We start from the raw sequence: 18,083 nt of genomic DNA on the forward strand, positions 1-18,083 counted from the left end.
AAAAAAAAATATGAAACAGTTTTACTAGCATTGTTGAGCTTTGGTTGAGTATATAAGGCACTTTTAAAATACTTTAAGACATCAAGGTTGAAGGATTTTGTTAAAATTTGAGAAAATTTTAGAGCGAGAATTTAAAAATTTTGTAATAGCTGATCACATAACTCAATGTTTACTAAACCGTAATAATTCTATTTTGCACAAAATATTTTTAATATATATATATATATATATATATATATATATATATATATATATATATATATATATATATATATATATATATATATATATATATATATATATACATATATATATATATATATATATATATATATATATATATATATATATATATATATATATATATATATATATATATATATATATATATATATATATATATATATATATATATATATATATATATATACCGTTTAAATTCAAGAAGCCCCCATTGAGTAGAGTTATAATATTATACAACCTAACTCGCACGATATGCCTCGTCCTATTGTATTGTATTTTGTTTGCTCCGTGAAAATTCAATTTTTTACTAGAATATGCCAAAATTTTAAAAAACTTCCAGGATTTTTTTTTCGAATATATTGAACTATTATCATTATTATTTTTATCCTCTATCATTGAAACGAAATACAAAATATTCAAGTAATCCAAGAGTCTCCTGAGAAAACTTATACTCAAATCGAACCAATGTGCGCCATCAGAATCGAACTGATTCTAAAGTAGGTGCTATTGGAGAATTTACATATTTTTTTTTTTGAGTGCGAATAACGAATGTGTTGAACCAAGTATCTAGTTGTAACACTATTTTTCTATTATTAGTGAATACATATAGTTACCCTTCAATTAGTATTATAATCCCGATCAGAAGGAAAAAACCAAAATGTAACAGAAGCTGTTAGTTTGTTACGGGAAAAACCTTACAGGCTGTGTCTTCAATTTGATCCCGTTAGGTGTTAAAATAACAGAAATCATAACAGAAATGATTCTACTAGTATCAAACACATATCGAAATTTGTTACTAATGTATCAGCTTTCTAACAAAATAAGATAGTATATAGAACAATATAATAACAAACATTGTTAGAAACAACAGGTTTTGATAAAAACGAAAAATTAGTTAGACTTGTTTTAGAACTACTTCATTTCAGGTTTTGTTATTATTACACATTCGGATTCAATTTTGTTATCAAAATTATATGGAAAAATACAAAATTGTATCAAAATATATTATTTGTATCTCGCGTTGATAGAATTTTGTAATTTTTTAGTTATGCTCTTCTGATCGGGATTGCAGTGAAGTAACTGCAGTTAGGTTACCTTAGACGAAATGTTAATGGGTCATTCCATACCAAGTGATCAAGCAAATGCAACGACCCCCTTCGATTTGCTTCAAAATGAATAAAATGACTTGTTTCAGGTCAAAATTGAAAAATCTAAAGTTTTGTGTCAATCTGACAACCCCCTCCAATTGCGGGGCCTTCCATTTTGCCATATTTTGAAAAAAGTTCATTTTCCATGTTTTGTAAAAATGTCATATCTCAGAAACCATAAGCTGGCAGCATTAGGTACTGTGATTTCGCACTCGCTGTGTTACCTAAGCTTATTTACTTCATTGACTTCATGCAATAGATTGGCTTAGATCAAATAATTTCGGCATTAATTTAGACATTTTATTTATTTCACTGACATGATTTTCACTGAGAATTGACACGGGTGACACTCAATATCAGTTTCTACTCAAGAGAATGAAACGGCCGTTGTATCGTTTCTTTTCGCAGTTTCGAAATTTTGCAGCATTTAGACTAATAATAAGCGTCTTACTATTAGGATAGTGTTCAACAAATTTTTAATACAGAAATTACCTAGTGATACAAATAATGGTAAAACAATGTTTCTTTAAAGATAAAGGTAATAATTAGACTAGGCAAGAACATATTTCAATAAAGTAATCTACTAAAAGACTCTACTGTGTCTTTCATGATCATTGGACGCTTATCGTGCTTGTAGGATGTTGATGATGTTGTTGCTAAGAATCTTTTACTATATGCAGTATCAAATGCTGAATATTTAATCTATATCCGAAACTTCAAAATACATTGGACTTTTCTAAGAATCTGATCAGCTAGTAAGAATTGGTGCAAAATTAGCAAAAAATACTTCTTAAAGGGTTGTAATAAATACATACAGTGCGAATTTTTGCCATGTACACTGCCCGCATACATGATAAAAGTTCGCATATGATTATTTTTTTTCAAAAGTGAAAATTACATGCTACAAACAAAATTTGAAAAACTCTGGTAATTCGTTTCGAAGACAGAAGGCTCACGTAATACTTGGTAACAAACCCGATTTTTATTATAGCATTTTTTGCAATAGTTCTGCCGCGAAAACAATTAGGTGAGAACTTTTATCCCTCCCTACTCTACACGGAAAAGTAAAGTATAGGTGTTACATTCCGGCTTGGATGTTATATCTTTTGTTTATGTGACATACATTTGAAGCCAAGAGATTCCATTGCTATTAAATTATCAATATTTTATATACTTCTTCGAAATAGCACTCACTCCTGATTGAACACAGGAGTATTATGATGTATGAAAACTTATTCCACATGTTTAAACGCAGTTAAATTTTTACTAATAAATGAATATTTTTGTTGAAAAAATTCATTCGAAAGATCGCTAACTGAACCGATTTCCAATAAAAAATAATTAGTTCTGAGTTTTATTCAAAGTTGTCATGAATGCTGTTAGAGTAGCAACAGGCAACACACTTTCACGACTTTGATACTCACCAAATCCATTACGTACAGTGAAAATGATATACGAAATGCTCATTTTTCTACGTACGTAAAAAAAGCTTTGCGGAAATTTTACTTTGTACGGAAATATTAACAAATTCGATGTACTAAAATTGACGTTAGCACAGATAGAAATTCTTTACTTCCCTTTACTTTATCACTTCTGCGAAAATTTGTGCTTTTGGACTTACTACGCTATTTCATTCTGATGATAATACTCTCTCGTAACACCTGAATAAAATGTGTTCTCGGTAAAACAAAAAGCGTACGTAGAGAGGAGTGAACACCGTTTATACCAGCTTTTATGGTTTTGAACCAAACTATACCACATTACTTCGCTCGTTGAAAAATGTCTAAAACATGAACCGCATATTGATGACTGATATCAGCAATATATGCTGGAGAAACATTTCGGTTATCAGCGCGGTAAATTGGCTCCAGGATATCTACATTGTTTTATTCTACATCTTTATGATATATGGTTTGAGTTTAAATAGCAGCAGAATTATTAGGTTATCTAAATATCGAAATCAATTGAGATCGATAAAATAATGACTTGACATTACGATATTGTTTTAATGAACAAATCAAGCATAACTTGACTCATAATCAGTCGTAGAGCCAAAGAATTCTAGTGCAGAGTAATTGAAATGAATTTCTGGCAACTATAAGAAACGACTAAATTTTTCAAATGTTCTATTAGTTTTTATAACGCTAGCAAAACCGTTTCATCTTTTCTTCAAGCATACGTGCAATGGAATCAATTGTTTGTGATTGCGATCTAACGGCAAAAAAAATAATTGAGTGATATGGAAATTTCTATCAGCCCAGAGATAATGGTAGGTTGTCTTCTCATACTTTGGAATCCTGAATTCTTATTCCTAAGATTCAAGTTAGATATCACTTCACCCTCACGATCTGGACTTTTCTAACACTAAAGTCGTTTATGAATGTGGTTATTTTCGAGTTTTTACCTTTGTCATACTAAAATAAAGGTTATAAAATCGGTCGGAAAACGCGAAATGTATCCCATCTTGCGGTTTAATAACCTTTTTCCAGCATAACCTGTTTTCTAGAATAACAAAGCTAGAACAGCGAAAATAGCTGCGACTATAGTGCATATTTATTGCACGCTAAAAATCGACAGCAAACAACAAACATATTGTTGACGTCATAGCCAAAAAGTTGCAACAGCATATTGAACCGAGAGTCAACCTAAAATCGTTAAGTGGTGTCTTCTGCTATACCTTTCGTGCATCGTATCGATAATTATCATTAATATATATAACGTCGTTTGATTCTAGTGTATAGTAATGCCCAACAAAAAAAAATAATAGGAAGGATGTATTGTGAGTGTGAGACCTAATGATGCAACAAAATATTTGGTGCAATATAATGGTATGATAACCTCTCAGTTGTTTGTTTGTCATAAGGGACTATATTTTGTTGTATATTTTACTTTTTTTTGTTTAGGTATGCCTTGCATTCAAAATATTGCGTTAACAATATCAATATCATATCTGTATGACAATTTATTTATAATGGTTATAACTTCTCCGTACTAGTAAAACTATAGTCGTTAGACATAAATAATACACGCACATACATGCTGAGTTTTTGTATCATTTTCATTATTTTCAATTGTTTGTTGATAATTTAAACGATAGACGGAATAGTATTAATGATTGGGTGAGAATATCTGTCGATTTTTATGCGCACATAGATTTGGTGAAGGTTATCAAGCATTTACCGTTCAGTTTTATTTTCAAATTTAACAGTTTGGTGCAGATGTTAGCATAGTGTGAGCGACATTAGTATAAAGCACAGAAAATATCCAATATTTGGCTAGCCAGTTATTCTGAGAAAATATGGAAATAGTGAAGGAGAAAATATAAACTTCAGAATTTCGATTTCAATGATCGTGATTTGACCAGAAAAAATGCAATACTGTTGGTTTACTGTTTGGTACTCACGAAAGCTTTCATATGCTCTTAGATTATATCTCGTTCAATGGAACAGAGTGTCTGCGCATTTTTGTCACCAAATGACGAGTTTATTCTTCTTATATAATATGTTCCGCTAAATTATTGTCTATTTTTCTTCTTGCTTTCCTTTGAATTACTTTACAATTTGTTCGTTTCGCAAAGAATGATCAATTTCTAAGACTTGCATTACTTTATTACCGTAAATGTTAGTATTGCGGAGCGATTTTGACTAAGACGGCTTTAACAGTACCCCGGAGCAGGTACAAGCCGTTACTTATCAAAGAAAGCGCGAGAGAGAAAAAATAGGACTTTATAATACACTACAACTCTACAATCAATTATCTGCGTTATGGTGGAAATGATGAAGTTATTTTAGCCTATTTATTTTTGGTAGGGGAAATTGATAGCCAGGTAAGTTTTGATTGAAAGTGAAAATTGAAATGGGATTGTGAGTGGTTATTATGGTACTTATCCTCCATATTAGAAAGTCGGACGAGATGTATTAACTTCATGCATTACCACGCCGGTGATTCGAATATTCGAAGCTCATAAACCAACACTAAAAAGATAACAATTAGTAACATGCGAAAATATGAGAAATATTACACCTTACCTGCGTGTGTATACTTTTCACAATTATTATCTACACTTTCAGCAGCACAATGACTATCTCGAATTCTCATGCACTGTTCAAAGAATTTTGTGTTTAGCGATTTCAACTAGATGAATATCACGATTCCGTAGTGTTTATCTAAATGTTTACTTAAATTATTCAGTATGGCAGCATTGTAATTTGTTATATATTGTAGTTGTAACAATTACCTCGCTAAATCGATACACGCACGCGATCTTTACAAATGATTTATTGCTTATGAACAAGTGGTAATATTTTGCTTTTAATGTAGAAGAATGATTGAAAATTTGATTCCGCTGCGACAATTGCTATTCATTTTGCATATCTCATGCTAAGAATTCAAGATAATCATATAAATCTGAAAATTTTCGCGTAACAAAGTGCTGCTACTGCCGTTTTTGTTATTGAAATAATTTTGTGATACGAACGTGTTCGCAATGTAGGATCTCGTGTGACAGACAGGATGTTGCGTTTTTGCAAACATACCGTTTAGAAAAAGCTTTTCAGGAAACCAGCTGGTCCAGCGTCTTGTGGTTGTGATTGTGCTGTCTTGAGTTTCGCTTGAGCATTTTTTAAAGCTCTGAAACGGCAAGAAACATGTAATATATATCATTAGGATGAAACAATTAATTTGGTCTTACTGTTGAAGGTCCATGATAGTCTTTTCTTTCTGATTTTGTTCCTCTTGTGTCATTTGCACCAGTTGTAGTAATCTCTCCGTTTCTGCTGCTGAACGTTGAGCATCTTCTTTGGCATTCTCCAACTCTTTGGTAACTCTGTTAGAAGTTAAAAATATTGTATGTAATTTTCTGTTATGTTTACTTGCCTTAAATTTGCCAAATATACTCACTTGTCTAGTTGTGTTTGTGTTTCTGTTAACTGTTTGTTCAGTTCACCTGCCGCAGCTGCAGTTCCTCCAGCCTTTACATAAGAATTCGTTTGTTTTGAATAGTTGTAAATAATAATACTACTACATTTACCTTCTGAAGTGATTTTTCCAGTTGATCCATCTGTTCTTTTCGTTTTTTCAGCTGTTTATCAAACTCTACGAGATTCTTTTCTTTTTCTTCCAAATCCTTGCGCTTGTTTTCAATGACTTTACGCTGATCTTCGAAAGTCTTGCGTTCACTTTCTAGCAGCCTGGTAGCGTCTTCGATTTGTTTCATTTGCGCCTCCAACTGTTTCCGATCCTGTTCCGATATACCCGCATTCTGGGCGGCTTTCTGATTGGCTGCTTGCGTTGCTTGTTGAAGTTGCTGCTGTAGTTGTTGAATTTGTTGTTGCATCTGTTGTAGCTGTTGTTGGTGTTGTTGGGCTTTTTTGGCTGCATCTTGAGCTTCCATCTAAACGGAATTATACAAACAGTGATCTAATATTGTTATTCCGTGAAAGGTGTTTTTTATTGGTCAAACTTGAAACATCAGAAACATGTTCATTAAGCAGACAGTATGTGAAGTAGAGAGAACGAAAACTAAGCGAACTGGAAATATGATACAGATTTGGAAAAATATACCGCATCCCGACGGGACGACACAGACTGACTTCGGTCTCGATCACACAGGTCTATAAGAGTTGTCAGCATCAGCTGTGTGTGATGAGACATTCCTTTCAGTCCATAAATAATGCTTGCACAGCAGTGTGTGTAGTTAGGGATGAGCAATAGAATAAGTCGGCAGCGGGATGTGATACGATATAGATTGTGGAACAGTACCACCGTCCCCCGTAGTTTAATTGGTCAAAACGCCATGCCGGAGACAGGGAGATTGCGGGTTCATGTCCCGTCGGGATGCGGTATATTTTTCCAAATCTGTATCATATTTCCAGTTCGCTTAGTTTTCGTTCTCTCTACTTCACATACTGTCTGCTTAATGAACTTGCGTGTTAACGGGGAAAAGCCGTTGTTAAAAATAGAAATTCAGTCCGAGACATCAGAAACATCTTAATGAGTTTGAGCTTTTGTCTAGAGCGTGTTTCAAGAAACTATTAACACTAGTCAATAAATATCAGCTGTTATAGTATAGAAACAGTGCACAATGGTCCAGAAACCTAATTTAGGGAGAAATTTGGGTCTAGAGCTCTATAGCAACATTTCAGAGAAAAATTTTCTTCTACAAAGTTGTTACAAATGATAAAGCGCTCATTGAAAAATTCTCAAAAATTAGGGTGACCAACATTTTCGATGCAATCAAGTATCTAACTTTTTTATCTTTGTAGATCGAAGAAAAATTTGTTCTACAATGTTATAGCTCCATTAATTTTAAGTAACTTTGTGAAAAAAGTTTTTCTTTATCTTTGAAAACAACCGATTTATATTGAAAAAACATATTTTACGCTCTGACTTTTTTATTTCAAGTTTCATCTCAAAACTGTCTTTGAACGACTTTTAGAGCTTTTTAAGAGAATTAATTTGCAACGCTGACATCGTAAATATCTCAATTTTACTCAAAGCTATGCGTTTTTCATTTGTATGTCATTCATTTTGGGGCAAACATAAAAAATATCTTTTGGTCTCATTTCGAAGGGCATACTTGACTCTATAAATGGAGGAACTTTAGAAATATGTTATTTTTTAAATTTGAGTAAATTTAATTTAAAAACAAGACGAAAATTTCAATAATTTTATACATTATGCATATAAAAGCACCCAGATTTATTTTTTGGTATTTTTTCTTATAACTAGACGTAATTACCTTTATTTGACCCAAAAAGATCGAAAATCGATCAACTGGTTCAAAAGTTATGAATTTTGTTAAAATTAAATACATCGAACACAGTCGTTTTTTATGGTCACCACAGTTTCTGGACCATTGTGCAGTGTACTATCCGAGAATTTTTGTGTGGTGATCTGAAATCCTGAAACTTGAAACAAATTATTATATTATTATATTACCTGGCTTTTTTCCAGTTCCTGTACCAGTAACTCAAGTTGATTTTGGAATTGATCTCGCTGAGTGATGGCAGTTTTGAGTTCTTCTTGAACTTTTTCCATTTCCTTTGGATTGACTTGTGGCTGCTGAGGTGTAGGAGGCTGTTGCTGCTGCTGTTGCTGCGTCATCTGTTTCTGCATGTTAGTCATTTGTAGTAACTGTTGCTTCAGTTGCTGTTCCATAACCTGTTGAAAATAACATTTTTGATACAACTTTTAAATATATATTGTAATCCAATGACAAACCTGCATCCGCTTCTGAAGTTCTATGGCCGCCTTTTCAGCCTGATCTGCTCTATTTTTCTCTTGTTCGACAACTTTACGCCACTGCTCAAGTTCACTATCACCACGAGCCCCGGTGTCTTGTAGCATCTGCTTTAGGCGTGCTACTTCTTTCTTGTAATTTTGAATTTCTTGAGAGTTGGCTTGGTTTTGAGCATGACCACCTTGTGGTGAATTTTTTAGTCGTCGGTTTTCCTCACACTGTCGTTGTAGTTCAAGTTCAGCAGCATTAAGTTCCTGCTGGAAGCTCATTAGCATGTCTTGACTCTTTTCTAGTTGCATTACGAGTTGATCTCGTTCCGCCATCAGCTGTTTGTTGTCAGCTTCTATTTTCAGCACGTTTTGTTCTATGTGATTGCTAGCATGCTGCTGGTGATGCTTTTCGTATATCTTAGTGGATTGCCTGAGAGTTTCTTTTTCAGCTTCCGACTTCTCTAACCTCTCTAGAACCCGTGTTAGTTCTGCTGACATCCTTTCAAATTCAATTCTTGTCGCCTCATAAGCTTCCTGCTGTTTGGCTAGATGCAATTGTGCCTTTTCCAACTCTTTAGCTAGACGACCAGCTTCCATTTCGGTAGCATCTCTACTTTGTAATGCCTTTTCCAACCGGTCACGCAATCTGTCTAGCTCTGCCTTATCTCCCATGCCCACGGAGGCAGCAGCCAATGCACTTGGACTTACGGCTGAGCCTGGATTCTGTCGCAACCGTTCAACTTCCTTCAACAGTTTCTCGTGTTTATCGCGAATTTTTTCGTATTCGATATGAGCACGTTCGGCATCAGTCCGCTGCTTATCTTGGTTCGATATAAGTTTTTGAACTTCTTGGCGCGCCAATTCAAGCTGCAAAGTAGTTTCGTGTAATTTAAGCTCAATGGTCTGAAATTCGTTTTCACGAGCTTCGAATTTCTGTTTGTACTTTTCAAGCGATTCTTCTTCGTACTGTGATTTACTACGGAAATTCTCCAATTCCATCATTATTTTTTCGTACTTGTCGCGAAGTCGATCATTTTCTTCTTTCAGACGTCGCGATTCTCTGGAGAACGCTTCATTCTCTTGTAGACGACGCATCTCTGCGGCGGTTTTTTCGTAACGATCTCGCATTTTTTCGATCTCTAAGCTGTATCGTGCCGCTTCTTCTTGTGCAGCATCAAGTGCAGCGGTCTGTTTGTTGTAGCTATTATGAGAACGATCTAATTCATACGTGAGCCTCTCGATTTCGGTTTGCAAATTATCCTTTTCAGATTGTGCTCTTCGGAGATCGGCCTGTATTTTATCCAGTCGTTCGCGTATGAGATCAACATCCTCCTTCGCCTTATCTTCCAATTCTTTGGACCGCCCAAGTTGCATAGCTGCACGATCGCATGCTTCTTGCAGTCGAGTAGTTTCTTCTTGCAATTTTCTGAGATCTTCCTTTGCTTTTGCTGCAGACAGAGCTGATCTTTCGGCTTCAACCTCAATTCGATTGCGGTCTGCTTCAGCTGTATCACATCTGGACTGCAACCGGTAGATTTCGTTTTGTGCTCGATCATATTTCTCTAGCATTTTTTCAAACTCCTTATTTGAGTTGTCCTTTTCATCAATTAGTTTCTGACTAGCGTACAGAGCCTTATCTAACTTCTCCTTCAAGATGTCAATTTCCGTTACTGCATCGTCCCGTTCCATTTGAAGTTTTTGGTGCACTTGATGCGCCTTTTCCCAACGTTCCTTCACAACTTCAAGTTCGGTTTGAATGGCATCACGTTCGCGTTGATATTTGAGGGCTGCGCTCTGGGAAGATTCTCCCTTTTCTTTCAGTTTCTCCAGTTCGTCACATAATACGTCCCTTTCCTTCTGTAACCGACTCATGGCCGTTTGTAATTTATCGGCCTTATCTCGGTAGCGCTCTAGATCCATCTGGATAGCTTCCTTTTCTTTTTGAATTCGAGAAGACTGGCCAAGTTGTTTGTCAAGTTGTGACTGGGTGTTCTCGAATTCATAGTTAATTTTTTCTTTTTCAAGTTGCAGCTGTAAAAAGTATAATGAATGATTATCTAACTCGTGACAATTATTTCACAGCTTGAATCATACGTACCCTTCTAACTTCCCCAAGACTTTTGTCTAGTTTCTCTTGGAGATGATCCACTTCATTCTGGGCCTTATCGAGCGAATTCTGGATTTTCTCTTGCTGTAACTGAGATTTTCCAAGCGTTGCTTGGCTTCGTTCTAGCTCTTCGCGAATCTTATCCAGCTCACCATACGCCTAAAAGTTTGTAAAGGTGAGTGTACTAGCGTTACATTATTGGAGTGTTTCTATGCATGTATGTTACTATAGTGAAAAATTGTATGATGCGCATTGAAGTTTAGTGCTGTGAGACAATAGGAGAATGGGGATCTTGCTGATGATCACTGAAGAACCTTATGGAAATGGTAAGATTTTTATCTCTGGATTAAGTTGATTATAAGTGTCAACATCTGAAAGTTTTGGGTGATAATTACAGGTACTGAAACCTATCGGGAATAGAGAATAGCAGGTTTTGTTCAACCATTAATGAAATAGTAAGAAGACTGAAAGCGGATGCTGAATACCAAGAAAATACTATTTTTGCTTGCTTATACACAATTCAACTTGATTATGGAGGCAGGAAAAAGACAGTATTGTTTCAAAGTTATGTTTTGAAGCATGGGTTAAAGTTAATTGAGTATCAATAGTTACTTTCAATACGATATATAGGCGTTATATGTACACATTGATTTTCCACAGATAGTGTATTTACCACTATATAGTCTAGGTAAATGAGCAGACAAATTATTTATCACAACACAAAGTTACAATACATGATGATAATTAGACAGCACAAGATCATTAGATTCATTCCTACCGTACATCACGCTGTGCAATATCAATGTACTCGGGACATTCACCTACCTTTATAACTTGCATTGTAGGCCTATTAAAATATACTCGAAAATAAGAATCTATCACTCGTTAAGTTTAAATATGTAAAACCAAAGAGATGAGATTCGTTGAATTTCTTTTGTTTAATCGGTTAAAAAGAAGCAATAGTGTAGCCATAACCAGGGAGAAACGCGTTTCAATGTAACCAAAAGCTAGAAGAACGCAGTGCAGTGTTTACAGTATCACTTGTGGAATAATTTCTGCAAAAAAATCGTTGTGTCAAGATCCCCACACTCCGTATTCTGTTTTATTTGCATGAAACCGTACGAAGCTCTTGTTATAATCATCCCTGTCCAACGTTTTCAAACCAGTGTGACGTTGAAAACCCACACATGTGGACCGGAACATGCACCATGCAACAGGTTAAGTGAAGGTATGCAAAATGTTTTCGATTTTAAAGCTTTCCATTCGTCGAAGGATGGTTAAAAAAAGAGCTTTTTCTAAAATTTATTTTTCCGATCTAGTTTTGTTGAGTATCATTACGTCTTACGAATGTGATTGGTGTGATTAGAGTTTCTGAGTTGTGGAAGTTAGCATTTACCTTATCTCTTTCGCTAACAATTCGTTGTATTCCGGTTTGACTTCTTTCCATTTCCTGTTTTAAGCTTTCCTGTTCGCCTTGTGCGTTTTCTAGTTTTGCTTTGAGTCTGTAAACCTCTCCTTGGCTTTTTTCTAATTTCTCTTGCAAAGCTGCTGCTTCGGCTCTTGCCCGTTCGGCATCAGACTAAATAATAAGCAAACAAATGAAATAAATATTGAATGAAATAAACATCTAGATTCGCAATAGTTGCCGTTGAAAGCCTAGCAAAACATCGGAAGAAAGTTGTAACTGTGTTACCATTATTACTAGGAAAAAGTGAAGGGTATACTATAAATGAACAAAAGGAACTGTAACATACAAATTAAGTATAGTGATAATGTAATGTAAAGGCAGCAACAAATTCGCCGGCGTAATTGAAGGAATATTGTTCTATACATTATTATTAGTTATTGTAGCTCTTTTTTTCATATTGAATAATGTGCAAATCAATAATTCGAAAGCCAGTACTGTGTGAGAGGCTTACGCTTTTAAACAATGGTCTAGAATATATTAGCTGTTTGTGTTTATGTTTTTATTTCATTTCTCCCAACTAAGAAGAAAGCAGGTTTGAAATACCGCATGAACTAGAAAAAAATTATTCTAACATTGAACTCCAACTAAAGTAACGTGAAAGTATATTTATTGACTAAGTTGTTGAATGATAAAAGAAGAAAAACTTTAAAAATGAATAAATATTTGTTTGCGGGAAAAAAGTCGTAAAAAACTGAATCGGTAAGTTCAAAATAGCATTCGTATAATTAGATTGTCTACTCACAAAATTGTCTACTGTTTGTTCCTATAAAATGTTTGTGAATGTGTTATCAGTATTGTCTCATTTGGTATCGTTTGTTTATTGCACTAGCAAAAAGATCTAATAAGGATCATTATTTTGCGTAAATATGTGTATATGTGTGCGATTTGTAGAGCGAAACAAGAAGATCTCCAATGATAGTATCTACTACTACTCTAATAGTGGTGATTTAACGAGAATGTAATAAACAGCTGAGGTATTAAATGTGTTTTTTTTTGTTAACCGCAACTTTATGCGACTATCAAAAGTTTGATTGCAGCAGCCTAATTTCGAGTAATCTAAAAACCCCAGTGTGCGTGAGATTTTCGAACTTATTATTATTTATTTATTTATATCTATCTTCATCTCTATGAAAGTTGATTGTTATAAGAATGAACCTTGCATGGTGTATTAATATCTTTCTGAGATGTCCGTCGGTAAACATGCAAGTATGCTGGGTTTATTTTAACATGACAATATCTTTAAATGACCTTACTCTGCTACACAGTTGAAGGTATCAATCATGGAGGTAAAAAATGTCACTATTTTTTATATCTCTGTGATTTGATTTCAAATTTTACCATCACGTTCTTTCTTCCGTTCAAAGCCCCAAATATTATATGAGTTAAACCGCTCAAAACCCTCTTCAAATGCGCAAACTATTATATGCATTCAAAAATCGGTAGACAACTTAAAGGTAGGTTACCTATCTACTTATATGAGTGAAATAACACAATAGTAAGTAAACTTGGAGTCTATTTTCAGCATGAGATGGTTTCCATAACAAATGAACCATCGTCACAATTCAAGTGGCATGGTAACTTTGCACACGTTGAGAGGAGAATTGTTTTAGACATGGGAGTAATTTTCTAAAGAAGCATATTAATTTTGACTTCCATTTCATTTAAAGCATTGCAGTTCAGAAACCTTTAGTCGTTTGAAAAGCTATCTGGTGATTAGTTTTAGGGAATCATGCTTTAAAAAAAACTTTAAACTTAATAACTTAAATTATTTTTGAATAAAAAGAATGATAAAAAAAACCAGATTTAGTTGTAAAAACAAAAAGATGAATTCTTTCTTTACTTTTTGTAACACGAAATTTTAATAAAAAAGAGAAATTTACAATATATTTTCAAAGGCTATGATTTAAACAATTTTTTGATAGATTCAAGAACAATTCTATTTTTTCTTACAATGGAAGTACGCGTTCCAAATTGTTTTCAACTAATAAAGTACAAAGCATCCGGGTCATTCCATGTCAAGTGATCAGGTAAATGCAACGACCCTCTCCAATTTGCTTCAAAATGAATAGAATGAATTGTTTTAGGTCGAAACTGAAAAATCCAGATTTTTGTGTCAATCGGACAACCCCTCCAATTGCGAGGCCCTCCATTTTTGTATTTTTTGACAAAAAATCATTTTCCATGTTTTGGAAAAACATAATATCTCAGAGGCCGTAAGAGCTACATACAATATTAGACACTCTTTTTGATGGTTATTAAAGTTACAATCGAATGGCATCATCAAATTTTGCAAACAGTGTTGCCAATATTGATATTTTTAGTCTAAAAACTAAAACTTCGTTTATCTCAAAACACCCCCAATTTTTTTTTAAATCCGATGTCACCAATGTGTTCAGCGAAAAATTTTACATAAAAATCATCCAATCCATAAAATGCAATATGCGCCGTTGTGGAGATATTCAACGTTTAAGATAACGAGTTCGAAACGCACACGAAACAAAAGCACTATTTCACATCTCAAGTGTGGGTTTCTCATGGCCTTTTTGATGGTTTATTCCTTTGTTTTCATAATGTGGTTTCTGTCAAAACATACGCAGGTTGATTTGAGTTTTCACGACAGTGAAAAAAATGGTGTGTTCAATAGGTTGGAGCTTAAAAAGTAAGTGTACAGCTGAAAATCACAATCGCTCGAACTTAACATCACGAGAATGGATTTTGTTCAAACTTTGGTCTGGTGTTCAACGTTTGCAAACTATATGCGGAAGCCATGAAAACAGTTCGGCCAATATTTCGCAGCTAGACAGAAACAATGCTGCAATCCGCTGAATTACCATGGCGGTGCTCGCAAGAAAAAAATTAAAAATCATTTCGTCATGTTTTCATGACAGGTTTCATGAGTACAATCAGGAAATAGTAGAAGGTCGGAAGACATGCATCCAATGTGATGCAGCACTGAGAGCGGAGGTTGTAAGGATTAATTCGCAAGATAGAATGATGGATCAGGAAACAGGTGTAGCAATCGGTAATAATAGTATACCTCAGCACAAGTAATGTTACAAGCATTATAGTTAACATTTAATTTTTCCTTGTTATAGATACTGGTGAGTTGGAACATTTAGCTGAAGAATTGGAAACTCCGCATGAGCTGAGTAAAAGGATTTTTCACATTATATTCTTTACAACATGAAAACGTTGGAAATGAAATGATTAGCTCACTTCTGCGATGTCATTATTATTTTCATTGATTCTTACGCGAGCTGTTGAAAGAATCTCCACAATTTTATACTACACTTTTATTTCACTTCACTTTTCACTTATCACGCGCATGTCAACGCTTACATAGCGCCTTCTTCAGTGCCTAGATGGACTGCTGAGGAAATAGCGAACCCTTTTAGTTTTTATAGCTAAGTAGGTAAAGGAATTGGACAAATTTGAAGTCAGAGAACGTAAACAACTTGAGTTAGGTAGAGGAACGTGCGGCCTGGGGATCCATGCCTTGTCGGGGAATTTTAGGTAGGCATTTGAAAAGCCATGAGAAGTGGTTGTCTTGATCTCTGTTAAGACGAGTAGCTGGGTTTTGTTTGAAAATTCCCAAACTTTCTGCGACATCTAATTTCCAAGGGGATGTTACAGATCGAACTAGACTAATATTGTCGGTAGTCATAGGGTGATCTTCATGAAAAATATGTTCAGCTATTTTGGATCTAAAATGGTGACTTATTCCCTTTTCCGAGCCTTTAGTAGAATTCAATCTTGTTTTAAGTTGGTTATTTCTACTACTGTAGATAATAAACATCCCAAATTTCCTCAATTTTTTTACAAAGTTGATGAGTAAAACTAACATCATATTCAACAACTACCCTCTTCCGATCTTCTGTTAGCGGTGTGAGTGTTGTGTAAGATGAGGGTTCGTTTCTTTTTATCAAAAATAGCTTGGATGGTGCTTCTATTATATCCATTCTGCTCACCAATTTGAAAAATATATTCCATTTCATTTTTATTTCCTTCATTACTGAGAGGTAAAGATTCCATCCGGTGGATCATATGGTAAAAAACAGCCATTTTATGCTGGAAGGAATGGTTCGAACTGGAGGAATGGTTCGAACTGTGTACTTTAGTTTTCCAAAGGTTATCACATCGTTGGGAGATAAGTCAATCTTCCGAAAGATTTATAGCTTCTTTCACAGATAACCACTTCTCATGGCTTTTCAAATGCCTGCCTAAAATTCCCCGACAAGGCATGGATCCCCAGGCCGCACGTTCCTTTACCTAACTCAAGTTGTTTACGTTCTCTGACTTCAAATTTGTCCAATTCCTTTACCTACTTAGCTATAAAAACTAAAAGGGTTCGCTATTTCCTCAGCAGTCCATCTAGGCACTGAAGAAGGCGCTATGTAAGCGTTAAAATGCGCGTGATAAGGGAAAAGTGAAGTGAAATAAAAGTGTAGTATAAAATTGTGGAGATTCTTTCAACAGCTCGCGTAAGAATCAATGAAAATAATAATGACATCGCAGAAGTGAGCTAATCATTTCATTTCCAACGTTTTCATGTTGTAAAGAATATAATGTGAAAAATACTTTTACTCAGTTCATGCGGAGTTTCCAATTCTTCAGCTAAATGTTTCAACTCACCAGTATCTATAACAAGGAAATATTGAATGTTAACTATAATGCTTGTAACATTACTTGTGCTGAGGTATACTATTATTACCGATTGCTACACCTGTTTCCTGATCCATCATTCTATCTTGCGAATTAATCCTCACAACCTCCGCTCTCAGTGCTGCATCACATTGGATGCATGTCTTCCGACCTTCTACTATTTCCTGATTGTACTCATGAAACCTGTCATGAAAACACGACGAAATGATTTTTAATTTTTTTCTTGCGAGCACCGCCATGGTAATTCAGCGGATTGCAGCATTGTTTCTGTCTAGCTGCGAAATATTGGCCGAACTGATTTCATGGCTTCCGCATATAGTTTGCAAACGTTGAACACCAGACCAAAGTTTGAACAAAATCCATTCTCGTGATGTTAAGTGCGAGCGATTGTGATTTTCAGCTGTACACTTACTTTTTAAACTCCAATCTATTGAACACACCTTTTCTTTCACTGTCGTGAAAACTCAAATCAACCTGCGTATGTTTTGACAGAAACCACATTATGAAAACAAAGGAATAAACCATCAAAAAGGCCATGAGAAACCCACACTTCATTACCGAGAAGGTTTATTTCTGTAACTGAGAGACCACTCTCTCAGTTACAGAAATAAACTTCCACAGGGCAGTGTGTGCTGTTCATCGTGGCGTGCTGAGATACGGGAACACAATAGTAGAGAGTAACTCGACTTTGGTTTAGGGTGAGTTATACCTTTCCCAGTAGTTTAATTGGCTAAAACACCTTGCCGGAGACAACGAAGATTGCGGGTTCGAGTCCCGTCTGAACGAGGGAAATTTTTTCTAAGCTTAAAGTCACACCTTCTATTCTCGTTCATTTTCGCATACTCGCAAACTACACACATTGCCCGCTTTACTAGCAACGTTAAGGCCTTTATTCAAAAGATTTTGTTGCTGGTGTGAAAATTCGTACGAAGAACGATTGACCACAAAATTGTTTATATATTTTTTCCTAATTGTCTTTTTACTACTCTTATTTCGTAACATCAATTGGTTAATCTTTTTTGCTTCCCAATTTTTGTTCCCTTTCCATCTCACACTGTTCTGCAACTTTTACATTGGTCAAAAATTCTGGGAACCCAAAGGGAATCTCTTTGGCCAGGTTCGATTCAATTTAATCTGTTCCAGGGATCTGAGGAATGTACTCGGCGACACCTCAAGCTGACGCTATCATTTTAATGAAGACATTGTCAAGCTCTGATCGGGTACC

At 34.9% G+C, this 18,083-nt stretch overlaps 1 protein-coding gene across 5 annotated transcripts in view; it reads right to left on the minus strand.

The window, feature by feature from the left end:
- Positions 1 to 638: 638 nt before the first annotated feature.
- Positions 639 to 18,083, minus strand: part of LOC129733279 (protein Wnt-2) — a 117,529-nt gene continuing 100,084 nt past the window's right edge. For 3 of the 5 annotated variants that reach the window (XM_055695035.1, XM_055695034.1, XM_055695033.1), the window contains 9 exons: positions 12,125 to 12,307; positions 10,720 to 10,887; positions 8,613 to 10,652; positions 8,331 to 8,552; positions 6,421 to 6,783; positions 6,291 to 6,361; positions 6,082 to 6,216; positions 5,420 to 6,020; positions 639 to 5,365 (listed from right to left, as the gene is read on the minus strand). In XM_055695035.1, the coding sequence (XP_055551010.1) occupies positions 5,930 to 6,020; positions 6,082 to 6,216; positions 6,291 to 6,361; positions 6,421 to 6,783; positions 8,331 to 8,552; positions 8,613 to 10,652; positions 10,720 to 10,887; positions 12,125 to 12,307 (3,273 nt within the window). In that variant the 3' untranslated portion in view covers positions 639 to 5,365; positions 5,420 to 5,929. The remainder of the gene's footprint in view (positions 5,366 to 5,419; positions 6,021 to 6,081; positions 6,217 to 6,290; positions 6,362 to 6,420; positions 6,784 to 8,330; positions 8,553 to 8,612; positions 10,653 to 10,719; positions 10,888 to 12,124; positions 12,308 to 18,083) is intronic. The other 2 variants (XM_055695037.1, XM_055695036.1) reach the window with 1 other exon arrangement.

The sequence above is a fragment of the Wyeomyia smithii genome, chromosome 3, assembly GCF_029784165.1.
Source record: "Wyeomyia smithii strain HCP4-BCI-WySm-NY-G18 chromosome 3, ASM2978416v1, whole genome shotgun sequence".
NCBI lineage: Eukaryota > Metazoa > Arthropoda > Insecta > Diptera > Culicidae > Wyeomyia > Wyeomyia smithii.